At 41.0% G+C, this 27,993-nt stretch overlaps 2 protein-coding genes across 5 annotated transcripts; one reads left to right on the top strand and one right to left on the bottom strand.

Annotated features, from left to right (window-relative positions):
* Positions 1-244: 244 nt before the first annotated feature.
* Positions 245-9,311, top strand: ppt1 (palmitoyl-protein thioesterase 1 (ceroid-lipofuscinosis, neuronal 1, infantile)). 4 transcript variants are annotated; one of them, XM_040121160.1, is made up of 10 exons: positions 245-413; positions 1,418-1,539; positions 3,388-3,497; positions 4,143-4,270; positions 4,576-4,646; positions 6,470-6,572; positions 6,724-6,814; positions 7,791-7,889; positions 8,068-8,139; positions 8,745-9,311. In XM_040121160.1, exons 2-10 carry the CDS (start codon positions 1,425-1,427, stop codon positions 8,865-8,867), a joined length of 912 nt encoding a protein of 303 aa, XP_039977094.1. In that variant the 5' UTR covers positions 245-413; positions 1,418-1,424; the 3' UTR covers positions 8,868-9,311. The 4 variants fall into 4 exon arrangements, with proteins under 4 accessions (XP_039977094.1, XP_039977097.1, XP_039977096.1 ...); XM_040121163.1 differs by lacking the exon at positions 245-413 and adding an exon at positions 889-1,009 and having other exon boundaries at positions 1,417-1,539; XM_040121162.1 differs by lacking the exon at positions 245-413 and adding an exon at positions 1,018-1,130 and having other exon boundaries at positions 1,417-1,539.
* cap1 (CAP, adenylate cyclase-associated protein 1 (yeast)) lies at positions 9,312-26,038 on the bottom strand. Its single transcript, XM_040121157.1, has 13 exons — positions 25,858-26,038; positions 19,863-19,967; positions 18,960-19,060; positions 18,545-18,622; positions 17,319-17,462; positions 16,394-16,479; positions 15,520-15,625; positions 14,492-14,684; positions 13,259-13,440; positions 12,721-12,844; positions 11,891-11,973; positions 11,409-11,552; positions 9,312-10,681 (listed from the first exon to the last, which is right to left on the bottom strand). Exons 2-13 carry the CDS (start codon positions 19,963-19,965, stop codon positions 10,598-10,600), a joined length of 1,428 nt encoding a protein of 475 aa, XP_039977091.1. The 5' UTR covers positions 19,966-19,967; positions 25,858-26,038; the 3' UTR covers positions 9,312-10,597.
* Between the last annotated feature and the right edge of the window lie 1,955 nt (positions 26,039-27,993).

The raw sequence follows: 27,993 nt of genomic DNA, 5'->3' as shown, positions 1-27,993 counted from the left end.
AATGATATCCCCGGAAAGTGTACGCCAAACTGAATTTACAAATATGTATGTGTATGTGTGTTCAGATTTGACTGAGTTAAGACTAATTTTTGACATAAATTGCTGAAATCGGGCACTAGGGGGATTTGTGGGCCTAACTATAATAACTACCCCACCACCGTTGTTTTTATAACAACTGCATGTATCCTCCAGGCCTCTCTTACTCTAGACTAAAGCCTAACTTTTCGTAGGTAGGCTATAAACCAGTACAAATCCATTTTTAGCCCAACTGAGCGGAAAACCGCCCAACCTGGCAACACGGGCCCTCATTTGGTTTTAAACCCACCCCCTGAATCTGATTGGCTGTTCGGTCTAAACATCGTCATGTGACAACAAGCAGCACGACGAACAGAAGCAGGAAGTCTACATAAGCGGTAAGTAATGTGTTTGTAGATTAATAATGTTATTAACTTTAATTAGACTTGTTACAGTAAAAATATATGCTTTATTTAAATGTTGGCTTGATTTGAACCTTTTTCATAGCATAATTCTGGTACTGCATATTAAGAAAATGCGTTTAGTCTTTGATTATTTGATGTAAAACCTGTGCACCCAGCTATTTAGAGCTAATTTACGTGTGATTCACTGACCCATTGAGAATATGTGGTTCAAGATGTTGTCTGGGCTCATTCGACGTTTTAACATTGGGGGTGTTTTTGGCTGGTAGATCGGAGACAGTGTCGGTGCGTCTGTATTCGTTTCCAAGCCAGTTTCGATGAAACCACGCCCACTTCCGTATTGGTTAGGGCTCGTGATTCGGGCCTTCGACAGACGGAAGTGGGCGTGGTTTTCATCGAAACTGTGGTGGAACTGAAAGCACTGTGTAAAAAAAACCCCAACAAAACAAAACAGGAAGTTCACACACACCTCAGTTTCTGTTCTGCACAATGACTGACTGATGTGTTTGACCATTGTAACGCAAACATTCACAAATTTATTTATTTATTTTTTTTACCCCTTGACAAAATAGGCAAGTCTTTTACTCTGTGCGGATACCTTTTATGTGCAATTGTGCCCGACATGTTGAACCCAGTGTAAAAATGATTTGAAGGCGTTTCAAAGAGCTGTTTTATCCTTTGACCTCGTCAGAGGTGGGACTTCTGTCTTATTCCTGAAACCTAACTGTGATTGAGATTTTGTTGTTGACGCCCTTCAACGCTAGAACATCCTCCTGCAAACTCTCGGAGAACCCAAATCGTTGTACATCTTCAAAAAGTGTCTTAAACCCTACTTGTGTTTGGCTCTTTTGCTGTGTGGGTTATATCGTCTGCTCTGTCTCGTCTATCTTTTCTTACTTCTGGAAACACTTTGTAACCTCAGTTTTGAGAAGTGCCACGGAAACAAATGCGTGCTTGCGCTCTGTTTTTTTTGTTTCAGGGTCCAGAATGACAGCGGCCCTCCTGTGTTTCCTCCTGGCTGGTCCAGTGCTGCTGGTTGCTGGCAGCCCATTTCATGACTCCAACAATGGAACCATACCAGTGGTGCTGTGGCATGGGATGGGTAAGGGTGCTGACCATTATCATACTGCAAGGATTAAAAACATTACATTCCCCCGTAGTAAATTTGTCTAATTGAAATTATGAACAAAACAGTTTTTTGAGAGATAATTTCTACCCAGAGTTATTTGTGTAAATTAACTGTGATAGATAAGAGTGTTATCTTTTTGAGTGTCTGGGCCATATCAGATCAGAAAGGGAAAGTTATCCTGCAGGGCAGCTACTCCCATGGTAGCTCATTACACGTCCATCCATGCTGCTGCCTACTTTTCAAGTGAAAGTGAAAGCAAAAAAAAAAAAAAAAAAACCACCACTTCTCGTAAACATTTACACTAACGATAGGACTTAAAGAAGTACAAACCTTACACCACCTTTAATGTGAGATAGGTGAAGTGTGGTGTGTAGCCCCAGAGTTGGGAAGCGCAGACTTATACCTGAAAGGTTGCTGGTTTCAATCCTGCACGGCAATCCTGCAAGGCTGGAAAAATCCAGTTATGGGCTGTGAATGAAACAAAGAAACAAACAAAAAAAAAAACCCCTTTCTCTTCTCCCTAAACAACGATGGAGAATATTTCTGAAAAAGAGCCTGTGTTCATGCCCCCGTCTTCCTTTGATAAGGTTAGACTGATCAAGGCGGGCGTTTCTCTATATTGTTCTCATTGTCAATAAATCCCACGAAAAGACAAACCTACAATGTCTTTCAGTACTTTAAATTCCCTGACCACTAGTTCCCACTTCTTGAGCAAACATGAGTCCAGTGAGTATTTATGGCAGTAGGACAGTGTTTATGTGAGACTCAAAATAAACTACATTGTCTTCAATCATCGTAATGATCAAGCAGCTAACACGTGCAATGCGTTTTTAATGCTTTGGGTCAACAGTATTTGGAGGTCTATGGCACAGAGGAACTCTATGATGCTTTACATACACAGACAACGCTTGTTAGTAGAATCAATTTGTTGTTGGTTCTGGTCCTTTAGTGGGATTTGCTGATCATGAGAACAGTTGAGAAGATTGCCGGACTTACCTTTTAATGGACGTCCTGGTTTTAGCAAACTGACTTTTAGAAGCAACAGTTGATCCATTCAGGGGGGTTTTCACAGACTTACACTTTGGGCCCTAATTCAACTTCACCCCCCAATCCCTCCCTCCTACTCTATTTTTCTTTTTCTTTTCCTTCAATTTGTGAAATAATCACGATCCAAGGTTTGGAACTACAATTCCTAAATTCCTGCGGGCTGCGGGGGAAGTAGACAGGGAGTATAACATTGCCATGGAGTCAGTAAATTAGCTGTGGGCGACAATGTAAGCCATGTTGGTGCCATTTAGGCAAATTGGCACTTTTAAAAGCACGCCGAATTAGCTATTATCAGTTTCTTTTTTCAGTGTACCCATGGATGTACAAAAAAGTATCACATAATTACTTTGATGAAGAAGAAAACTTAAAAACGTGCTGATTCTCATGCAAGTTCTGTAGTCCCAAGGAGCGTCTTCTTTCTATGGCTTCTTAGCGGATTTATGGATGTTAATTTGCAATGGACATCCTCGCGATACCCTCTGGAAGCTCAAATTACAATTAATCTACAAACACGTGAATGGTGTCTGTGTGTTAAGATTTGACTGTGAGTTATGACTGAGAAGGAAGGAGTGTGTTTTTTGACTGATATTGCCCCACATCTCTCCCTTCCGCGCCTCCGCAGAGTTTGAAAACCTCTGATCTAGATCAAGGCGCTTAAGTTGGTGGGGTTAAAACCAACGTACGCTACACGCACTACATCTGGTCCTGTAAAGTGAGTCAGGTTTGGCTCGGTTGTTTAAAGGATAACAAGGTAAATATGTATGTGTTCACCAGGCGACAGCTGTTGTAACCCTCTCAGCATGGGAGCGATAAAGAGGATGATCGAGGAGGAGATCCCTGGCATTTACGTGCTCTCACTGATGATTGGGAAAAACGTCATAGAGGTACTCTTACACTGTAAAGTGAACATACTCCCTAGCCAGTGCCAAAACTCCTATGAAGAAAGGTTTTCTGCAGTCAAGTGCCTTAATTACAAAACTATTAAGTTGCCGGAAAAAACAGGATCTGCGCTCACTTGTTTTGGCTCTGTGCATGCATTTCGTAATGTAAAAGTTTGATTTTAAAGTCACGTTTTATCCACGTAATGTTATTTTACAGTGGATACTATAAGCTATTTTACCAGAGAATTCTGTGTGATATTTCACCGGGAATCCTTACATGTCATTCGATGCGCCCTGAACAGAAATATCAACTCCCCTTCAGCTCTTGCACAAACACACAATACGTGCCAAAAATAAGACCTGTTTAGCCAAGAATGTCCCATGTGAACCAAACAGTCATACAACAACTGTGATTTATACATCCGCATGACATGTAAGGATTCCTATTCCGTCATATTTGCACTGCTAGTGGCACAAGTTACATCAGAGAAATCACTCCTTTACCACTTCACCATGTCATGTTTCTATCTTAATATTCATGGCAAACCAAATTGACTGTTGCTTTTTGCTTTGATCCGGACGGTTCTCGTTTTCTTCCTATAATCTGTCTGTCATGCCCCTGAACTTTTCATGTTTCTCCTCCTGCAGGACACAGAAAATGGGTTTTTCATGGATGTGAACGAGCAGGTGTCCGTGGTGTGCAGTCAGCTGGCTCAGGACCCCAAGCTGAAGGGAGGATACAATGCGATGGGCTTCTCCCAGGGGGCGCAATTTCTGTATGTAACTCCTGGTCAAGACACTGAATGGTTTTGTGGTGTGAATTTGAGAGAAACTGGGCAGATCCTGTGTTGGTGTAGATTCCCTTCTCACGTTATTCTTCTTCAGAGTGAAGGAAACACTTAAAAAACAAAACAAAAAAAACAAAACAGAGTCTTCGAGATGATTTCAGCTCTTTTTGAGAGAGTCGGGATGGTGGAGTTCACGTCCTGAGCTGCAGCCTGTGTTTGAGCATGTTTTCTGTTCAAAGTCATTTGAACATGAGGAAGCTCGCTCTGATTCCTCCCGGTTCGTCTCTTCACAGGAGGGCTGTGGCTCAGCGCTGTCCCTCTCCACCAATGAAAACCCTGATCTCCGTCGGTGGACAGCACCAAGGTAACGCCATTATGGAAAAAAAACCCACCAAATCAGCTCACTTCCCTTGTGCAAAGCAGGCAGGAAAAAAAAAGTCCATACTCTCAGTCTGATCATACGAAGTCCCTGTAATAAATGTATGAATATAATAATACATTAAGTTTTGGTATCACGTGTGATACAAACTCCAGAATCGATTGCTGTTACACTACATTAGGCAAATTCTAAGAGGCACTCTGGTGATATTCTGTATTTTTTTTTTATTGTCAACAAATCTCGTGAAAAAGACCAAAAGCAACGGTGAATTGATCCCAATAACAACTATCGCCTGTTTATCCAAAGCCTGGTATATCAAAATTTCTGTTTCATAGAGCTCCATCGTTTTTCCAAAAACTGTTAAAAACTTATCAGTGAGCCACATGTTGCACTGCGCGGCAGGTTCCTTCATCACTATGAATGTGATTACAACGTATGTGTGTTACTCCGCAACAGAAAGTAGTCCCCGACAAATGCCCTGTTTAACAGCCGCAGTGCCCAGCGGGTGAGGGAAATTACCGGGCCTTTTTCAAAAAACAAACGAGTTTAAATGTGACTTGATTTTGAGTAGAAACCGATGTCAGAAAGAGTTGCTCGATTAAGGTATTGGATTATTTTAATAAACTGCTTATATTGCACTTTAATTTAGTCGTAATCAGATCAAAGATTTTATTAATATATTTGTCAACAACTTGTGGACACCCGTAAGTGGATAATGAAAGACAATATAGTAGACAACATTTAACAGTATTAAATATGTCTTCATGGGAGAAGTTATACCTTCTGACAAATAGTGTCAAACAAATACAAAGAAATGTCCTTATCTTACAACTACATTATAGTGTGTAATGAACCTTTTATTAAATGTTTGTATACTGCTAATAAATGCTAAACAGCGGAACTTAAGGTAAAGTGTTACCATTTAACTAAGCCTCGCAGTTGCATGCTGGTCCTGTATCTACTTACCTGTTTTAAACCTTAGATGTCTGTAGCGCTGCCAGTTCGCACAAAAGAAACCGAAATAAACTGAGCAAATATTTAGCAAACCAGAGTACCGAATAAATCCAGTCTACATAAAGCTAATATCGAGAATATCCACGGAACGAAAAACAAATAAGGCACAAAACAACAAACAAAATAAACAAACGGCTCATACAGTTGACGACAGGAAAAATATAGAATGATGCCAGACTCCGGTGCTGGGTATTAAACGTCTGCAATGAGAAACCAAAAGACACCTTGCACATCGCTTAGTCCTTTCCAATTCTTCTTTTATTCTGTGTTGAAGTGGCAGACAACAGTTTCGGCAGTAGACGGTCTTCTTCACACTTCTCACATTAGAGATAGAGAACATTTAGGGCTCAACTCCGCAGCATGTCGATGTGTGCTGTGACTTTTTATCAGGAGACAGACTTTACTTTAGTAAAGACAAGTGCGACATGATCAGCTACTATAATTTGATTTATTCGAAAGACAGGTAAAAGAAAGAAAAGGATGAAGGTCCCCATAAAGCCAACAAATAAGGAGTCTTCCTAGTTTAGTGAAATTCAGAGCCGTGGTGTAGAAGTTTTAAAATCTTTAATAAAACTTGAGTTTCAAAGTTCATTCTTGACTGTGGAAACAGCAGTTGACAAAACAGTCTCACCTCAAGGTCCGTTTAATCGCTTTTCTGGAGCTTTTTCGACCACAGCTCCTTTTCGTATTTCTTCTATGTCTGCACCTCAGATGAAATTTTCACTCTTGGGTAATAAAGTTGAATCAACATTTAATTGTAATGAATACGTCTCGACCTCTTTGCCGTTCCTCAGGAGTGTACGGGCTGCCCAGGTGTCCCGGAGAGAGCTCTCACATCTGTGACATGATACGCAAAGCTCTGAACAGCGGCGCTTACACTGACCTGGTTCAAAAACAGTAAGTCGTCATGGGTTTCTCTCTCTCCCGCTCTGTGAATGACTGCGTGTCGCTGATGTGTTTAGCAGCCTCGGCATTGTGCGGCTGCCATCGCCCCTGCGCTGGCTGTTGATGTACAGCACTGACCGGATGTTGTTTCTGTGGTTATCAGCCTGGTGCAGGCGCAGTACTGGCACGACCCGTTAAACGACGACCTGTACAAGAAGCACAGCCTGTTCTTGGCCGACATCAATCAGGAAAGGGTCAGTATGCAGACGCAGCAGCGTGAAAGCTGTTGCTATTTGGGGGAAAACAAAAAGGGCATTGAGCGTCAAAGTTCATTCAAGTTGGAAAGGGTAGCTTGACAGAGTAGTCTTATCTTTGGTTCGCTTAACTGGCTTTTTCCAGGGCTTTTAACTGCATCTCACAGTCTTCATCAGTGATGGAGCAATGGATGGGGTTAGATTCTCCATGACATCCACTGCTAAAGACTGAGGTGCGGTTAAAAGCTCTACAATAGGCGGATAAGTGGACCTTGAGTTAAGGTTATTCGCGGCAACTCTACAATAAGCCAATCTTTTTTTTTTTAAACGGAATTTAGAGATAGATAACTTTATTAATCCCCAGCTACTTCATTTTTATTATTAATTCCTTTTGTAGCTGTGGCAAATGTACACGTACAACAAAAGAGGGGAAACTAGTTTCGTCACCCGTGAGCAATAACAGATAGATACTTAATAATAAGAATAAGAATAATAGATACACAAGACAGAGAAGACTCACAGGAGGCAACATATAAAAGACACAAACCATTGTAACAATATATTAACCTGTTACCAGACAGCCCATTTTTGTGCACAAGCCTGAACAGAATTAAAAAGGTTCCTGTCCTTCAACTCTTTCCATAACAGTCACAACCCTGGTCTCCTTTGTAAGATAACTGTCTAAGTGACTGGACCATATGACCACTACGCTTGCAGAAAAGGGCTGAAAAGGAGATTAGAAAGTGGAATTGATGTATTTTAAGAGGATTTAAAAATAAATAAATAAATAAATATAGACTGCTACACAAGGAAGAAGAAGAGTAAATATTGCTCAAAGTCAGAATGGAATTTTTTCCCATTTTTTTCATTGCCTACTGTTCCTGGGCTCAGGTGATTTTACACATTTACTTTTCTATTGTCTGAATCCTTTTGACTCTAATCAGCTTCTGTCTCTAATTATTTTCTGCTTTTAAAGGGTGTAAATGAGACTTATAGGAAGAATCTTCAGCTGCTGAACAAGTTCGTGATGGTCAGGTTCCTGCAGGACACTGTGGTGGATCCCGTGGATACCGAGGTGACACACCGAACACACATTCACTCACGCCACTTGATGGTGTTCGTTAAATTTTCTAAAGCACCATCACCATCATCCTCCTCAGTTTACCCCGATAATTGTCAGTACCACGATGAGTATCTGTACTGTGTCTGCCTACATTTATCACTGAATGTACTTTTCCTGATTCCTCTCGTAGTGGTTCGGCTTCCTGAAAACCGGCCAGGCCAAAGAGACAGAGACTCTGCAGGAGAGCGTTCTCTACAAAGAGGTATCAGTCTTTCTGGTCTTCTACATTTACTGGATCATCTGATCCTTTACACTACTGAACTTTTATAAATATTCTGTTTAAAAATGTATGTTTATATCTTTTGCAATTAATTAAATGCTTACATGCTGTCTATAAATGCTAAATATGGGGACTTAAAGTGACGTCTTACCCTGAATGTTCCAGTGGTCCAGTCAGTAAATCTCATAATATCAGTTAGTTGTTTGGATTCGTTACATGTGATGGTTTAAAAACTTATTAGGAAGATGTAGTTTCTAAATGGTCATTGGTTTAGATAAAGTATTGAAATTCAGTTTGAGATTTTTTAAAAAATTGGCCAGATATAATATATATTGCACTATTTTAGTGCTGAGTCTGCAGTTATTCTCTTGTACATTTCACTATAAATGACTCTGAAAAGGTCTTGAAGTTTTACATTTTGAGAATTCTTTGCTTTTCATGAAAGTGGTAGCAATCCAAAAATAATCTGTTTCAATCTTTTATACATCTTTGTATTGTACCCTGCATCGAGAACTGCCTTTATATTTAAACAGTGAGGTCCCTAAGGTTGTAAAACATTTATGACGTGCGTGTGTGTGTGTGTGTAGGATCGTCTGGGCCTGGCAGCAATGGACAAGGCTAAAAAACTGGTTTTTCTAGCCAGTGACGGAGACCACCTCCAGTTCACCAGAGAATGGTTCAACACAAACCTGCTCCCTTATTTACGCTAAAAAAAAAACAAAAAAAAACAAACAGTAAATGCTGTTGGAATCCACTCGGAGTAAAACGTAGCATCAGACTGCAGTAACTGAAATGGAATTAATTGTTTCTAGAGCCATATACTACAAGTTAAGAGTAAACCGAAGCTTAGTAACGGGAGCAGAGAACGTAATTCATTCCTTTCGCACTGATCACTTGTAGCGCGTTGATGCGGTTTTCTGATGCCGTTAGACATTTTAACAGCTAATTTGTCAGTCCACTGCTGTACAACTAACACTAGACTCTCACGTCATTTCCAGTCTGAGCTCTCCTGATGAGGTCAAATTGTTTTCAAAAATGTTGTGGATTTAAAAGAATGAAATAAAATCTTGTTTTAACATCCTAATGTGCACCATTTAACTGAAATGATGCATCTGTACATATCACGTTTAATCCAATAAAGAGACCAAAATACATTCATTTTTTGCAACATTTTTAATGACGTCTCCAGTACTAATGAGCAGACTTCGGACCCAAAAAATAAAGAGGTAAAAGAAAGAGACAATATTGAAAAAAAAAATTAAAATAAAAATTTTCAGCAAAGAGCTTCACAGCTACAAGAGCTGACGATAACCAAAGAGTGCAGACATGGCTTGGCGTGAGTAGAGAGATGTTGATGGTGAGGGCTAATATTTAAGACCGTTTTAATAATTATTCATATTTATACAGATGATTACAGCAGATATTTCCAATCTAGAGACTGAGGTGAAGTGTTCAACAACAACCAATGTTTATGGCTTTCAGTCTCTTACCTGTGTCATTTACCTACTCCTCCACTTTGTATCAACATCTCTTCGCTCTTCACCGCAGACTTTTTCTTACATGCCTCCTTGTATGGAATGTTTTTGATACTCAGGAATGTTCTATGTGTGGGTTTGAGGGAAAGCACGAGGAGTTTTAATTTTTTCCTGCTATTTTAAAACTGCTTCAGCGCCATCTAGATGAAGAGTTTCATGCTGTGAAATAGTGGTTTTGCGCACAACGCGTTTTTACTCCTAGTTATGTTCTCAGAGTGCTGACAACTCTATGAATGTTAATAATTTTAAAAGTCGACACCAGCGGATGCCATTATCCTCTGAAATAGGGCTTTTTTTGACAAGTGCTTCACCAGTGAATTGCATATAACGAAACAAACCTATCAGGCCACAACTTAAAAAAAAAAAAAAAAATAACACCACACCAGTCCCTCCTGACCAGGAAGAGGAAAAAAGAAAAAGAAAACCTGAAGCATCCTGATAGTAGAGCCTGATTGGCTACAGTGCTTTTGTTGCAGAGGAATCAACATCCCTGTTCTCATGTTGGCTATTCTGCATTTCTACATGTTAAATTTAGCTTAGCATTATCCAGATATTTAAAAATCATACAGAGCTTCCCGGCTATTGGCAAAACTCGTCAACGTTTTGTGCTCACTGGCCCACAGGGGAAAACCCAATTTGAATGACAAGCTGCTCCCTGCTGATTGGCTGGAGGATTTGCGCCAGGTAAAGCGAGCAGTCCTCTCATTGGCTTATGGAAGGGACAGCTTAAGCTGTGATTGGCTGACAAGGAAGCAGGGCGGGAGATATAACGCATGAGGTCCGAATCTCAGTCTACAGTGTGAGAGTTAGTTGGTGGGGTGGTCGATCAGTCAGGTAGGCGTTTGCAAAAAAAAGGGGTGGGGATGGTGTCAAGGAGGGGCGGCCATTTAATACGCTGCCCCTGTCTAGCCGGCGATCTCTGTTGCTGTGGTGACGAGCTTCTGGCCGTCCCAGATGGTCTTGAACTGCTCGGGAACAGGAAGCTCGGTCTACGAGAGGGAAAAAGACAGGGGGGTCGTGTTTGACTTGAAATGTTTTATGTGCTCTGTAAAAATCGATTTTCAGACATGCAATACATTCTATTGTTGATTTCATTTAACTGGAAAGGAATAGTTCTGAAAAGGTGAACGCAAGCAAAGCTCGTGACGTCTTCTCACTACTAATCGAGCTGGCACAAATGAAAATTAGCCCCGCACCACAAGTGGAAAGGAAAAAAAAAAGAAGTCCCCGCTTCTATTCCCCCCGACACAGATTTTACTTTCTTTGTGCGATGGAGAAAACATTACAGTGCCAATAAGAAGGTGGTACAAGATGTGCCGTTAATATCTCTGTTTAACCTTGTGTTGCTTTCGCCTTTAAGTTAACTGACAGCATTCGAGTCAGACTTGTGCCGTGTTGACGCTGTTGGAGAAATGTCACAGGCTTGACCCAGTGTAGTTGCCGTCATGACTTGGACATAAAAGTGACTTGAGCACTTTGTCAGGCATAAAACCAACATGTCGAGTTGCCGTCACACTTATAAAATGTCTTGCTTGTCTGAAACGGGCTTTTGGCAGAGCGTGTAAAACCGGCTCATTCAATTAATGAAGTCTGTGGTGGAGCAACTGAAATACATTTTTACGACCTAAAATCGGCAAAATAGCTACAGAGGCTAATAAAGTGGCAGGCAACACTGCAAGTCCTCTGATCCCTTTTCCCTCCTGAGAGGATACTCACAAACTCTCCGTCTTTTTGGGGTACCAGGATGTTCATCTCTGAGCTCTTGGCGCTGATGATCTCGCAGGCCAAGGAGTCTTTGCTCAGGTAAACATGGCAACCTTCCGTCTTGTTGATGGAGATGGTGGGGACCTTACCCATGACCTGGGTATATTAAAAAGATAATTAAAAAAAAAAAAAAGACAAAATTTACCTGCCTATAAATGCATGTAACGGCTGCTGATTCACAACAGAAGGTTGCATTTATTTCTGTTACATCTGACGGGACAAATTTCAATGCACTCTGCACCGATTAACGACCATCAACGATTTTCCCTTGAGCAAAAGGACTCAACCTACTGTCGCTCTGGCCAAAAAAAAAAAAAAAAAAACTGCATTAATGTTCGCTAGTGACAGAACAGCAGAAATAATTTAGTAATATCATGAGGCGCAACAAAGCCAGCGGACATGAGCCAAATAATACGAGCGCATCTTGTACACACCTGGACCTTGACATCCTTGCAGTTGATGACCTCTATGATTCCCACAACATCATCAAACACCAGGCCCATTTTCTTACAATTGTCTGGTAGAGGGAAACAAACACATATTTAGAGGACAGAAGCATCTACAGTTTTTCATGTAAATGGCAAGAGTTGGTCTTTGGAAGATAAATACCACCCGTTTTACCCTCCAATCACACCAGCCAATTACCTTTTATCTATTGCCTGTTACTGCAACTGTCTTTGTCTTACTCCTGGTTGAGGGTTAACACAATAGGTTTTGGAGGACGTACGCAGGATGTATAGCGTTGCCATGGAGTTAGCTATAGGCTTACACCTGGAGCCCATTTTTTTAAGCCTACACGTTTTTATATTTTGGCAAATTGGCACAATTAAATGTACGCCGAATTAGCTATTGGCAGCTCTTGTTGGCAACGTACCATGAAATGTACAGGCAACTATCACTGAATTACTTTTGATACCGATGGAAAAAAAAAAAAAAAGAAAAAACCTGATGATTTGCAGGCAGAATCTGCAGATATAAGGAGCGTCTTTTTCCATGATTTATAAGAAGACTTATGGGCATTTTATTCATGATGAACATCAAAGATAATATCTTCCGAAAGTGCAAGTCACACTGAATCTAAAAATATACGTATCATGTCTGTCCGTTCAGGTGTGACTGAGTTATAACTACGAGTACGAAGTTTGACGCAAATTGTGACAATCTGGTGCTGAAAGTTTCAAACTACCCTAATCGTCTTCACGAGCTGTGTGTCACAGGTAGTGTTGTGGGCAGAACAATACAACAACTTTAGTTTTGTTCTTACCTACAGTGATGGAGTTGATTTTGCCCTTGACCTGCAGGGTGCTCTTGTTACACTTGAAAGCGTAAACCACCTGCTTCAGCTCAGTTTGGCTGATCACCAGGTCCTGCACTCCCTCCTGGTTCTCCTACAGGGGGCAAGAAAAAGGGAAAAAGAAAGAAAGAAAAGAGTGAACAAGAAATTAACAGAGTTCAAGCACAAGACCAAGAGTTGAAACAGCACGTGTTTAAAGCAGGATTTAAAACTGAAGTTATTAAATAACAACTGTCTTTAAATATCAACAATCTTTTTAAAAGTAATTCTGGCTAAAGGGCTCATTTTTGGCAGTCCTCAAAGCCTGTTGCATAAATGAATAATTCCAGTTAAAAGCCACAAAAACAACAAGTCTACATTTTTTGATTTGGACCCGTCCTTTGTTCATCGTTTTTCCTTTCACAGGGATAACATGACTACACCTTGGAATAAACTCAGCTCTAGCTTAGCGTTGGAATGGCTGCGATTTCTCACTTCACTTTGTAGAGAGAGTGGTCCAACATCTTACCACTTTCCACTTCTTCCCCTCCAGCTCCAACACAGGGGGCAGAGTGCGGGTCGGGGGGGCAGACACAGCAGGTCGGGGGGTGGAAGTAGTGAAGGGTTTGGGTCCGGTACGCACTGCAGTGCCCTGACCCCTCAGGGCGGGATTCTTGTGAGTCTTCTCGTCATCACTCACATGCTTCAGGCCTGGAGAGGTCAAGGAAAGAGAGAAACACATTGTAAGTCTGCAGGCTCAAAAATCAAAAAATTCACACGAGTAAACATAGTTTTTCAATTTTATACACTAATATCAGCATTGTAAAAAAGGGTCAACCGTTTCCCTCGAAAAACAAAAAAGTTCAGTAACAGTAAACTGATGTGCAGGTTTCAAAATATTTGAGGGAAGGAAAAAAAAAATCTGCTTGGCAAACGTTTTCCGACAAAGAAAATTCCCTCACCACAGGATACACACAATGCGTTTTGGTGACAAACACTGAATATAAAACTGTAAGAAAACTCCACTAAGTACCCTCCCAATAAAACAAACAAACAAAAAAAAGTTGATTTATCCAAGTCTCTGGAGAAGCTAGACTGACCTCACCTGTCAGGTGTTTTGCTCGTCCGACATCTGCTCTGCGTGCTGCCTAACACGTGCTTTGCTCCGTGCATTCAATTTGTTTTACTATGAGAAACGCTGTGACTGCATGTCCAGAAAAGTACTAGATAAATACTCAATAAAGTTGAAGTAGTGATTCTGTCCCCAGCAGCTCTGTAACCTTTTTCTAGGCAAAGACTACTTAGAATTTGATCCTGTGTGGATTTACAGTATGTTTTGTCAAGGGGAAACCAGCCTAGAAGAGACATGTGAAAAGGCTGAGATGAGCAACCGCAAAACGGATTTTTTGGCGCACACACTGTTTTCCATCAAAAGGGCGACGTTCACCTGGGATGATTTGTTGGCAGTGTGTTACATCGCACAAACTGCAGTAAAAGCCTTTCACCTGCAGTCGCTCATTTAACCAGCGCATTCATTTGTGGCCACTTCCTCTTTTACCATTTTTACCTGCAATATTTAAAACTGAGCCAAGGGGGGGGGGCTGCTTGCTGTTTACAAAGAGACATAGCAAACAGGAGTTTGTCCAACTTTTTAAAACCACAAATACAATGCGTTTTCAGTAGTTGTTTCACAATAAAAGCGCCCTTGTGATTCACATATGCAAAGCTACAAGAGCAACAGGAAGTGGTTTGAGCTACCTACCCCTGGTGATGTCAGATCCCTTGTTGATTGAGGCGAACAAAGCGTTACGATTATCAGCACCAGAGCCACCGCCGCCGCCGCCAGAGGGTTCGCTCAAGTCCATGGGGGGAGGAGGAGGTCCAGGTGGAGGTGGGGGAGGACATCCACCAGCAGGAGCACTGGGAGGCGCTGCAGTGGCTGAAGCCATGGGACCCTAAGGTGGAAAGAAAATTTGAAAATTTTGTTAATGAAAGCATCTAATGTCACGGCACATGATTCAATCAACATTTTTAAACAACTGTGTTCAGGAAAGGTTATAATTAACAGACCTTCATACCATATATTAAATTATATTAAAATGTCAAGTCTCCCTGTACTGTAAGTGGAGTTCTCTCACTGAGGACAGAGGAGGAACGTAATGACACAAAACTGCTCTGCCCATGACAACTGAACAGGAGGAACTGGGCACATATTTGCCTAAAGTGAAATATTGGACTTTTGTGAAAGATTTAGTAAAAACTCTCCACTTTTACGCCAACTTGAACATTTAAGATGAGAGCCATTTATTAATGGTTATACTATCATTCAACTTAAAAAATACTACTAAATACAAGTTGCTTAAGAGTAAGATGGCTGCAGCACAAGGACAGGGGTGAGCGCACACCTTCTGAGGCATGATTATATAAAATATCATTGGTCATTACGCATACATTTGCTGAAGCAATAAAAACGATTAAAAACAGGGACGTTTTAGATAGGGCTGCAACTAATGTTTATTTTCATTATCGGTTAATGTGACGATTACTTTCTCGAAGAATGCCCGTTAAAATTTCAATGGTGACGTCTTCAAAAGTCTTACCTCCTGGCCAGAATATACTGTACTTGTGACTAATCATGTGATCACTTTCGAGCTGCTCTTAAAAGGTTACTCTTACTTCACTGTAAGTAGGAGTAAGTTGCTTAATAAATGTGTCTTACTCTTAAATTTCAGCAAAGAACTTTTGCTCCTAAGTTTGCTCTTTAGAAGATTTCTTAATTGTAATTCTCACACTCTTGCTCCAGGTCAGTCCGGTGGTGTGGTGCTGTTTGATGTAGTTTTGCAGCTCAGTCCAGATGGAGACGTAGGCCTTCACCCAGTCCACATGTGTCTTGTCCCTGTTGGGGGAGGAAGCGCAGGGTCATCTTTTTGCACTCAAATCTCGGCATTTTGCGTTTCTTTTTCCCCTTTTAGCAAATTACTGTCCCTTTTCACTGGTCTCTCTGTCCCACAGGAAAACAGAAAATGCGTGAAACCCTGCACACACTGAAACAGAATCAGAGATTTTCTTACCCAATTTAACTACTAAGCCAAGATTTCATACTGTATGAACTGACTGTTTTGAATCTATGCCTTGTCTTTGCATACGGGATTAATGTTTTGCATTCAACTCTGCACAGCTCACTAACAAATTCGAATACAAGTCGTGTTTTTGTGCAACTACTCAGCATAAATAGGCTGATTTTAGTCGGAGTAACTTCTACTTTCCAACCTGACTGTACTCAAGTCTGCTCATGAAAGCAGAAAGTGCCGAATTTCAATTCTAAATACAGCAAGTCTACCACCAGCATGTTGCAGTGTGTTGTGTGGCAGCGCTGACTCAGTAAAACTGTGGGATACTTCAACTTAAAAAAAAAAAAAGCGCCTAGAGGAAGGAAAGGATGGAAGACAGATGGGTCCTGCAAACTGCTTGGCTGCATTTGAAAGTTCCTGTGACCCTTTTATTTGTCAGATGTTACAAAATTTCAACAACTAAATGACACAGTCCCATAAAATAAGAAGAAATTGCAAAAGGAGCCCCTCTAGACTCTTAATGCATTACGTCTAAATTTAGTGTCGACAGCTTTACTGCTGCAGACAATGTAGGAAACGGGAGGTTTACTTACTTCTCCTTGTATTCCTTGAGCACACGGTTGGTGTAGAACATGGCGGCATCCTGCATCTCTTTAACATAGGGGCATGGTTTAGGAGCCTGGTACGAAGACATAAAAAAAGGTTTTAAACACTAATGCATTCATGTCTAAACTGAGGTTGAAAAGGGAACAGTTTTAATACACTTGTTTGCTTCCTCGCCGAGCGTGAAATGAGAAGACACAAAAGACAAAGAGTTGATACAACTCTTATAATCGGCACAGTAAATATGAAGCTACACCCAGCAGCCATTTAGCTTAGCGTAGCATAAAGACTGGACAAAATGGTGACAAAATTCACCTTTAATACAGAAAAAAAATGAAGTGTAAACACATGAGCTATAACGTGTTAATCAGTGAGATTTAGAGGTGCTGGTTGGCAGATTTCGTTACCTGTGGACAGAGCCAGGCTAGTTTTTTGCCACCGTTTCCAGTCTTAATACTGAGCTAAGCTTACTGCGTCCTCACTGTAGCTTCATATATTGTGTACAAAGATGAGCACAATCAATCCTCTCATCCAAATCTTGGCAACAAAGCAAACAAGCGTATTTTGCCAAAATGTCAATCTTTTCCTTTAAATTGTGTAACTACAGTAGCAAATGAGTGGTAACATTCATAAATTCAGTTCACGAGCTTATGATGAGATCTTGGAGATACAGGAGTAGGCGTGCAAAGAATGAATCTATTATGTGTAATTGAAAAGCTGATGTATTATTCATAAGGGCTGAAACAACAACAAACAAAGAGTTAATCATCTAAACTGTAACAGTAAGGCTCTGTTGCAGGCTTCCATGTGTCAGCCAAGAAACCGTCGCTCACCAGACAGTGATGAAAGAATCAAAGAGGGGCTTGTTTCCCGCGCCCCACACACACACACACAAAATCGCATCTCCAGTCTCACCATGGCGACCCATCCAAGGGCAGGGACACTCTCGCTGACGGCAGAGAGGTGGTTGAAGTGTGGAGAGGTGCGGTTCTGCTCGCGGAAAGCCTGCACCTGCTGGATCGCTTTAGACACTGGCTGCAGGAGAGTCGTCAAAACTGCCTGAACGGGAAAGAGACGAGACGAGTTTTCACATTTCAAAAACTTCTCTCTCATATGGTAGATTTTACCAAGTTAAAGTTTTTGATTTTTAGATTCAGAAGCCCTTTTTCCCACCAGTCTGATGACTTTTTTTTTTTTTTTTTGTGCACAAAAAGTTCTCTATAGTAGAAATTTGTTGTAGGTAGGTTGCGCCATGGCTGACGTGATCCTTAACTACATGGAGTGCCCTGGTAGCCAAACGTTGCATGTCACATAACCTCCACATCCACTGTTCTAATCTAGCCTGGGACCCTTGTTGCGTGTCATATACCTTGCACGGCAAAGGTCTCCTTTTCAGTAATAGGACAATGCGGAATATGGAAGTAACGCGTTTCGATAGACAAAAAAAGATCAGTGTCACTTGAACGCAAACACTCTTGTATGCACTCTCTGCTGCTTTGCTGCTGGTGTGTTAATACATGCACTGATCACCTCTATGGTTCAAATTATTAATTAAATTATTTAAAAAGCCAAATGTTTGGCAAATCGCTCAGTGTAGAGAAAATGTTTTCAGAAACCTATTAAATGATACTTTAAACCCTTAAAACATGAGTTCTCTAGTTTCTTTTAAATTAGAAAATAAATAATTGGTATCTGTAATGACATTAGTGATTCTGGCACTGGTATAATTTGGTATCAGAGCAGAACCAAGTTTTATAGGAATTGCCCAGCCTGAATAATTTCAGCATGACATGGCCAGCACACACATAATACATCCATCTAGTGTTTGCTGTGTTGATATCAGCGTGTAAAATCTGACATCTGAACTATCCATCAAAACCTACAATGTAGGCATCAACAGCAGGACTCTCGTTAACCCTTGCATCAACTATGAATGAGGCTTAAATAGTCGACCTGTACAATGGGTTGGCAGATTTTTAAATGTGAATAGAATTGGGCAGGAAATGAGGAGAAACACCACCATGACGGATACCCGTTGCAGGGATGTAAGACAGGAGAGACACTCAATGAATTATGCAGATTGTTGAAACTAATTAACCGATGTGCTGTTTATTTAGCTGAGACAAGTGTGTTTAACTCACATCAGAGGGCTTCTGGGAGGATGAGGCCGTTATGAGGAGTTGTCTCTGACAGGAGAATGCCTGCTTCATCATTTCTGCCTGGAAGGACAAGAGGGATTTCAAAAAGTCTTCAAAAAAAAAAAAAAAAAGGTGAACGACAAATCATCTCACTGTTTTTTGATGCTTTTGATCTTTAAGTAGAAATTACATACTATACTTTTTTATAGTAATCTAAAGAGGAATCTAAAAACCTAGTACTGATTGCGAAAAATCAGTACCGTAAGATGTGTGTAATTTGTAGTAAATATACATTTAAAATATGTAAAAGCAAACTGACTGATCCTTTTGGAGGTGTGTCAGAGTGAGATAGCTTGACGAACAAAAATGACCAGCGACTTTAACATTTTATACTACTTTGCAACTAAGGCTGACTTACATGTTTCTTGACATCGCCCCCTATCTGCTGGCTGAGGGAAAAGTACTGGGCCACCGGACCGCTGACGATCTTGTCAAAGGCCTCCACGTACACTGATACAGCTGAAAAGATTTAGAAAAACACACAGGGATACAAATGCATTTAAATTATTATATGGAAAATAAAATAAACTGAAATCAGACTATGCAAATGTATGGAGAAGTTCAAATGCAGCAATAAATAGCCCCAAATTTAATGAAGGAAATAAAAGTAAAGTTGGTACCTTTTGGAACAAAGGTGATTACATATCTGATATTAGGTCTATAATTTGTACAGAAGCATTCAGGTTGAAATCTTAATTAGGGGGTTAATAACCTTAATAACTATTGCTAAACGTTTGTAAATAAGCTGAAAGAGCACTGCCAATACAGCAGATGGAAGGTTGAACAGGCATCGCTACATCCTCAGATGTTTTACAGTCCACAGCAATGAAAGCTGCCATCAAAACCAAATTATTTATGTGCAGCCATAGCAGGGGTCTGGTTTAACTGCTTGATGAGGAAGGATCATCTAAGATCTTTGATTTTATCTCTTTGGGGGGAAAAAAAAGTTACATCTACTGACATAAGATATCATGAGCTACACAGGTCAGGGGATCTTGATTGTTTGTTCGTTTGTTTGAGGGGAAGCAGTTCTTAACACGTGTGACAGCACTGATGTGAGGCTTACACAAACATGTTTATCTGATTTCTTGATTAACAATGGTAAAAACCTTTACACTCAAATTTGGTATCTACATGTAAACACTGACTAATGCATACTGTATGTGGAGAAGGATATCTCACTCAGAGATACCATCACCAGACGTCTTATTCGTGTGACGTTTATTGCAATTGTTCCATAATGATGATACTTGATGGTTACCTCCCCCAGCAGAATCTCCAGTGCTGCCTCCAGGGCCTGACATGGCCTCCAGGCGGCCCACCGCCAGCTCCAGCCGCTGCACCAGACTCGCCAACTCTGCCATACCTGTCAGGTGGAGAGGAGGATTGAGACGGTTGAAAACAGGAAGAGGCGACACCAAACATTCCCTCATCCCCGGTTAAAATATGCAGAAGTATAGAGGCCATTTAAAGCCTCTTTCTGCAAATGCAACATTGCTGTAACTGTAACTTTTTGCACTCTGATTTCCAAAAGCTCTTAGTTGATGCAACAGGCTACAAACAAAGATGTTTCTGACCAAAAACAATACTAGTTTACACAGGAATAAGGATGTCTGGACAAGGACTGTGTTAATTAGCAATAATTACACAAGGTTAACTTTACTTTTTTTTTTTAAAACCTGAGTACAGACTTAATTTATTTGGCAACATATCTCAGTTGCTGAACTGTCTCAACAAAATACAAGAAAATATGCCACCATATTAAGATTGTTGTCGGATCCACGGGCCAGTTTTTGACCAAACCGGACACAAAAAGGTTTTTCCAGCTGTCTTGGTCAGCTGTTTTTAACTATCAATGCACAGTGGTACTTTCTGTTCTAGCCTTCTATTTGGGGGACTGAATTACTCCTGGGACACAAGATGAGGGCAATCACTGCACTTAAAGATTAGCTGCTTGGGTAGGAAAGCAACAGCAGTGCTCTGAATCCTGGGCACGTTTGCAGTTGGTCGATTTAGTCCTGCAAGGCTTGAAACGATGTGCGTAACTGCCGGCACTCAGGTGTAAACATCCGTGCGTTTGCAATAAGTCCCACATTTAGGGTGTGCGCACTGAAGTTGATTCAGATATTGTCATCATTCCTCAAGGCCCTTATACACCCCGTATGCTACTTTGACCTATGCCACATTAAAGTCAAAACCTGGGAGAGAAATATGCTTAAATCTTTGGTGGTCAATCCAAAACAGCGGTCCCATATTGCGCTTTTACTGAAAAGGACTGCTTTATTAGACGCCACTTCAACTGTGTGACAAGCCAAAAAAACCCTGCAAGTTATCACAGACCATGTAAGGGCATTAATGGACTGCACTGAAATTTACTTGGAACTCAAAACTATGGATTTATTTTCTGGAAATAGTTTAAAGAATGCCACTGTCCTACATTTCTCACTGGGACCAATTCCTCCAGAATTTGAATACATGGAGCCAAAAAATGTCCGTGTGTACAAATTTTAAAACATCCTTTGTCAGCCCTGTAGGGAAAGTCACTGAATTCCAGCTTAAGAGCTGGTTGAGTAACAAAAAGAGTGGGATTGATGGTAAGCAGGTCAGGACTTGTTGAGTAAAAAGGTATGTAGATCATTACCAATTACTGCTGATCGTGTGAGGAGTGCAGACCTGCCCTACTATCCCAACTATGAAGGTTGAACATGCTCATGTGTTTCACAACAAAACAATTTCAAAATGTAAGAACAGCAGCAATCGACCAAACTTAGGAAGCTGTTACACAGCAAAAACATAAAAGATGGAGGGGTAGCACCGCAGCAGCCCAGGTTGGATATCTACCCTGGGCCTTTTGCTGTGTGTTAACCCCCCCTGCCTTTCATGTCTCTCCACTGTGACTAATAAAGCAGAAATACCAAAACAAAAAAAAAACATTAGGAATGTGTGCCAACATGCAAACTGGTATTCCTAACTCCTAATTCGCCCATTCAAGTACACGATTAACTAGCTTCAATCCAAGTCTAGCAGAATCTCACACCCAAGGTACTCACGGATACACACACACCTGATGGGAAAGGCTAACATTGCATAAGATATGGCTGTAACCTGAAACTGCCTTCATCTGTGTGGCTGAGAGTGTCTCCAGTCTCAGGTACTTAACCTGACTGACGATGAATGGAGCCACATGGACCACTCTCCCTAATGAGTCCACAAGATAAACCTGCTCCTACCATCTCACTTTCCCTACAGAGACACTGAACTAAATCTTTGGATATCTAATGACTGAGAGCGCTTACTTTTTTTTTTTGGCTGTGATAGCTGAAGCTACCGGCTAAAAAAGTATGCACTTTCCTGGATATGAAAATGGAGGGAAAAAGGAGTTTAGGTTGCATAAATGGGTTGCAAACTAATTTGGCTACTATGGTGTATGGCTGGGTATCAAACTTCAAAGCTTTTTTGTATCATCAAAGTGTCAAAAGAGCTGATTTTTCATATTTTCATTTATGGTGGGATGAAATAAGTTGCTAAAAACAGATGGAGGTAAAACAATGTCAGCCGAAAATTGTCAACAGTTTTGATAATAGATTCATTGTTACGTAATTGAGCAAAAATGTCAAACGTTCATTGGTTTCAGCTTCTACAATGTGAGTATTTACTGCTTTTCTCTGTTGCATATCATTGTAAAGATATTTATATTTATTAAGGGAATGTTATTGTAAAACTGTTAAAACATTTAACATATGAGAACTCTGGCTTTTGTTAAGTTGTAGGAAAAAAAAAAATGTTTCTCACAATAAGTAATCGAAAATAATACTGTTATCAAATCTGAGTTACCACAGTATCTGAGTTACTAGTATCAAAACATTTCAAACAATACAGGTCTGTCAGATGATGTTTTGTGCCTGTTTTCTCTAGATATTTATTAATGGCATGTTGGGAAAGTTGCTATAATTGCATTATGCACTCATATGACTCAGACTTATCCTGAGGCCCATATTAATCACTTTGTTGTAGGCAGTATAATGGTGCCTTAAAGCAGGGTGAGGCAGGTTGTATATTATGTCAGCCCTGGAGCTGTTCAATGAAATATCAATAGGCCAAAGTATCTGCAGCAGATATCACTAAAACCCTAAAATGTTTACTGAAACTACTCCAGGAGGGTTGATGACTTGTCACCTTTGAAAACAAAAAGACAACGCGTTCAAAAACTCTGACAGACTCGTGATGAAGTACTATTCTTACAACACATTTTGCAGCTCGATTTCAAAATACCTCACCTTCCCTTTTTCTACCTCACTCATTCAGACAGCGATGTAAATTAAACCCACAAGGCTTGGAGATAAATTAGTTCATAGCAGGACACACACCCTGGCTACCTTTGATCTACATGCCTAGATGTTTAGGGCCACCACACATTTGCAGTTCACCTGCCGATACCAGAGTCCAACTGTTGCGACTCCTGGTCTCAGCTGAGAAATGACTCACCAGCAATGCAGGAAGGGAGTGGCCCCTAAAAAGGTGTAAGTGGGAGTAATCGACAGCAAAAAAAAAAAAAAATTTGTATGTACCGTTTATAATGACACTAACAAAATTACCAGTTCTAGCAATTTTCAAATCCCTAAGTGAGACACATTTGAGTGTACTAGATGCCCTGCTATATCAGTTTAAATGCTTGAGAACATTGCCTGAATTCCACTAAAGTAAAGTGAACACATACATTCAAGAAAAGCGCTGACGGTCAAGGAAGAAGAAACAACTTTCCAGAGACGTGAGGGCAGATATAGCCATGACTCAAGACAGGAAATCATGCCTGCCAAAACATTTTCCTTAGATTTACACATTTTAAAAAAGGCAAGATGGGTAAAAGTTGGGCTAGACCACAACTTCAGAGGTGGAGGAAGTCGACTGTAGGCTTTTTAAATTAGAATTTAGTAAAATGGGTTAGATGTCCATAAACTTGTACCCCTATAGTTAAAAAAGCCAAGACTGGTGACAATGCATATTTTTCTTAATGTCAACAGATCCCAACAAAAGATGACAAAATTAACTCTGTTGCCCTGGATGACTATAACCACAACATCTGAAAAGCACATAAATGCATGAATCATATGCTGTGATGAAGGTCACAGGACCAACATGAGTATATTTCACAAAGGAATTCCAAACTTGTAAAGTTAAAGAGCCGTTAACTTTGTTTTTCCAGACGGTTTATGCTACATCTTGCCTTTTAAAAACTGGCCCAAGGGAAATAATATTTAAATATAGCTGCTCTAACAAAGCAAATATTCTTTCAGATGTCATGACACAAATACATATGAGCCTCTGACATGGCTGGATTAACCTCCTAAATTTGTTGTTTGACCCCTACTGACCCCCACTATATATGGTAGTGTCAGTACTTCCCCTGGCACCCAAAAACCACCAGTACTCTAGAGCCAAAATGATTACTTGATCAATGTATTAGTCGATTCACAGAAAATCAATGTCAACAATAATAACAATAATAGTGATGGGCATTTTCCACTATTTTCTGTAATTTTATACACCGAATAATCAATCGCTTATAAAATGAAAATAACTGTTGGTTGCAGTCTAACACTTGTCTTATGATGGAATAATACGAATTTCCCAAGCTTCTCTGTGTTAATTACAATGACAGAAAAAAAATTTAAAAAGCAGATTGATAAAACCTAACTTTACAACAAGTGAGCTCGATATAATTTAAAAAATTACTGTCATAAAACTAGATTTTGACAACTCTTCAAGACCAGGGCCAAAAGATGGAGGACCCAGCAGAGAGGATATTCTACTTCAGTGGCACACATTTCTAACCTGGGGGGCTTGGGGGCCCCTGTGGGTCTTGGGGGAACTGGGGAGTTGCCCACTTTGCCCCTTAGGTAATCCAGCCTTGGCCCCTGGTCTATGGAGTGATGCCGTACACATGGATTACATTTTCTCCCTCTACATCATAGCTCTTGCCGGTCTTTCTCCAGTATGGAGAACACTCCCGACTGCACTCACCGACCCACTTCCGTGGACATATGGCATAAATATTCTGCATAAAGCACCGCCAGCAGGCAGGGGCAGTGAAGTAGGTTAGGCCTGTGTGAGGGTTTGTGCCTCCTTGCCCGGAGGGGCGGGGGTGCAGACGTTCAGACATGAAAGGGAGGTAGAGTCCGGCTCGGTGCATGTGTACCCTTTTCTGCCTATTTGCAGTGTGTAAAACAAAAACCCACATGATTTCTTCTTTGTCGCAGAGGCAGATGTAGGCCAAGGCAATGGCGGTGAGCCCTAACCTCTCTCAAGAGTCCTACTTCGGTGGGCTCAAGGCTCCAAATAAATCAAGTTCAAGCCGCTGATGTTAATGCGATCACTGGGGTTTCAATCAGACGGCCACGGATGAGGGATAGCGCCGCTGAAGCTAGCTAGCAAAGCCGGCGGTGGGTGTCGTTGGGGAAGTCTGTGTCCCCGGCAAATTTAGTCTCCCCCTAGCCCAGATACTGTTTACCGCCAGTCCAGTATGGATGAGACATGACAGACGAAAAGACATCGTAAGGCTGATTGTCTGTAAGCCAAAATACATTCACCTAAATAACGCTAGCATGTGCTGGAAAGCGGTTTCGTCGACGAGGAGACAAATCTGCGGGCTATACAAAATATGTCACAACACCGTCGTCGACAAAACGACAGCTAGCTAACGTAACCCCCGACAAACTATTTCTATTTGACAGAGCAGCAAAGACATTGAATTAAACTACAGCTGTACGTGTTGTTTCCTCCTCCACTCCCTGTTGTTGAGTTACCGCTGTCTGTTTCGGCATTTCCTGAATTGTTTTTTTTCCCCTTCTCTCTCTCTCTCTCTCACACACACACACACACATACTCCTCCCTATTTTAGCTAGTGTTGCACTAATCGCAAAAAAAAAAAAAAAAAGAAGTTGCCACATTTCAGCAAACCAGTGTCTCTTCTCATAGAAAGAAGAGGTCGGGGATTAAGCAGTGGTTTAAAACGGTTAAAATAAGGTCTGTGTCGGTCCGCGGTCCAGCTTGGACTATGCAGGCTAACAGTGTCGGCTAGCCGGGGTGTGTTAGCATCACACTGACTTCAATAAACGATTCCTGATTAGAGGAAGCGGCAACGCATTGTTGCCTCTCTCTCTCTCTCATTTTTATTTATTCGTTTATTTATTTTACGCCAGAGCAAACCCGTTAAACGGGCTACAAACCGCGCAGCGCAACAACCGCACGCCGCTTACCTGATAAAACTGGTCAAGCACTGATTTGGTCCTTTATATCGCCGTGTATCCGCGGTAAAGGGAGGGGGGGGACAGCAGGGAGCAGCTTCGCACAGCAGACTGAGCCTCGTCTTTTTCTTCCTGTATGTCGGTGAGTTTACCCATCCGTCACCGCGCTGTGTTTCCGCCCTTGTTCGCGCAACTAATTCCTTTCCCATATAAGGAGTGTGAGAGGCAGAGGGCAGGCAAAAAAAAAAAAAAAAGAAAGAAAGAAAAAGAAAAGACAACTTCTTTCCTTCCACTCAAGACAAATCTAACACGATGCAGGGGAGATGTGTCACCGCGGCATTAATTACTACCGAAAGTAGCCCCGGGGTCGGTGGGTCGAAAAGAGAAAAGGCGCACACGTCTCCATCTGCGGACACGTCCACTGTGCTTAAGTACTGCAGGGTCTCGGTGTGGCATGTTTCTGGTTCCAGCGTGTTCGCTGACCTGTCCTGGCCCCAAATGTCACCACAGTCAGTAATTTTAAGAAACTGCTTTTTTTTTTTTTTTCATTTTTCTCATGTCTGTAATGTTCAAAAGAAGTTGTACATGCAGAAAATATACCCAACAAGGGCCTGATGTTTGTTTATTTTTATTTTATTTTTTTTTTAGGGGGGTGGTGGTGCTCAGAAACCCCAGGTTCACTCCCGATAAATTGTTTTTTGGTAGCTTGATCACATGCAAATTTACCAGGGAATTTGCTCCAATATACTACAATGTCGACTCATGCTTGATTGTAGAGAGGCCCCTTTACGAGATCTAGTTTCAAGACCTCCATTTTTTTTTTTTAGTTTTATTTTGCGCTCACATAGTGTCTATTCCTAAACAAAGTAAGCAAGTTACCAAGTTCTCTACAAGTTTTCTGCTGTGCGTATAGTTTGCTGTGTGTATTTGATGGGAACTTGGGAGGTGAAATGGTACATGCACGCACAGCCATACGAGGGGTGTACAGGAGGCTGGAGGTGCGTGTGGGGTGTTCAACAAGGGCCCGATAATAGGCCAGTTTGGCCACGATACTACTAATCTGCAAGCAAGATTGGTGAGATTATTGTTTTCCATGCTCAAAATCATATTCATTTATTTATCTCACACTTACAAAATTGAAAGGTGATTAATATTGAGGACCGGCAAGGAAACTGTCAGGTCAGATATTTATTTTCTTACATTTTCATACATGTTACTTATTTCTTTTTGTAAAGCATTTTGTAATACTGGTAAGGAAAATGCTATATAAATAAAGTTTGATATTATCGTAATTATTATTAAAAATGCAATCTTTGCCAGTAGAAAATGTTTACTGACGCCCGTTTTTATCTGCTGTCATCCTCAGGTGAAACTACATTTCTAAAGAGGCAGAGCTTCCATCATCGGCGGTTATGGACTCCATCATCTCGCAAAATTGTGTTGATGGGGCAGCAAAGGACAATCGTCGAGGTTAATGGGCTTATAAATGTCAGCGAGCAAACAAACTGAGGGAGGGACGTATGAATGCGACGACGGCCTGCTTATGTCAGGGTTAGTGCAGCAGTGCTGGAGTGTGTGTGCGCGTCAGAAGAGGAGTTTGACGGGGAAGGCTGCAGTTAGCATGAAATACCAAACCGGCGCACATTAACAAACAATGCATCATCCAGTTGTGAAAAGAGAGCAGGTGCGTTTACTCCAAGTACTGTGCTTCAAAGTAGAGTTTTGAGGCACTGGTTCTTTACTTGGTATTTTCCACTTTATGCTACTTTATACATCCACTCCTCCTTTCCTCTTCCGTTAATCATCTCACAACCCCTCAAACTTAGCTGGTGACCTTTTAGTGGGGACGCGACCCCTAGGTCGGATTCAGCTACCGAAAGTGTATATGAAGTAGTTAGGACTTTTACTTGTAATTGTATATCTTTACATTGTTTACTCAAGTACAGGATGTGAGCATTTCGTCCACCACTAGCGACCAAGCCTCATCCTTTTCATCACTAAAGAACAGTTTTGTCTCAAATTTTTTTTGCCAAAACTGAACTTGCCATTATGTTGTCAGATAAGCTTGCATGTTTGTCCCCATTTCGTGTTTCTACTGTAACTTCGGAGTCTACTGTTCCTGAGTATATTAAACGTTAAAGCTTTTGG

The sequence above is a fragment of the Xiphias gladius genome, chromosome 24 (assembly GCF_016859285.1).
Source record: "Xiphias gladius isolate SHS-SW01 ecotype Sanya breed wild chromosome 24, ASM1685928v1, whole genome shotgun sequence".
Classification (NCBI taxonomy): Eukaryota; Metazoa; Chordata; class Actinopteri; order Istiophoriformes; family Xiphiidae; genus Xiphias; species Xiphias gladius.
Note: the sequence above shows the minus strand (reverse complement) of the source record. Positions and strands in the feature narration are given on the sequence as shown.

Bases quoted from the DNA above. Each gene is read 5' to 3' on its own strand.
- ppt1 (XM_040121160.1), top strand. From the start codon at position 1,425: ATGACAGCGGCCCTCCTGTGTTTCCTCCTGGCTGGTCCAGTGCTGCTG. The intron at 4,647-6,469 runs GTAACGCCATTA...GCCGTTCCTCAG, and splicing joins CGTCGGTGGACAGCACCAAG to GAGTGTACGGGCTGCCCAGG. The intron at 7,890-8,067 runs GTGACACACCGA...TTCCTCTCGTAG, and splicing joins TGGATCCCGTGGATACCGAG to TGGTTCGGCTTCCTGAAAAC.
- cap1 (XM_040121157.1), bottom strand. From the start codon at position 19,965: ATGGCAGAGTTGGCGAGTCTGGTGCAGCGGCTGGAGCTGGCGGTGGGC. The intron at 18,623-18,959 runs GTAAGTCAGCCT...TTGTCCTTCCAG, and splicing joins GGGGCGATGTCAAGAAACAT to GCAGAAATGATGAAGCAGGC. The intron at 11,553-11,890 runs GTGTGTACAAGA...TAATATACCCAG, and splicing joins GCAAGGATGTCAAGGTCCAG to GTCATGGGTAAGGTCCCCAC.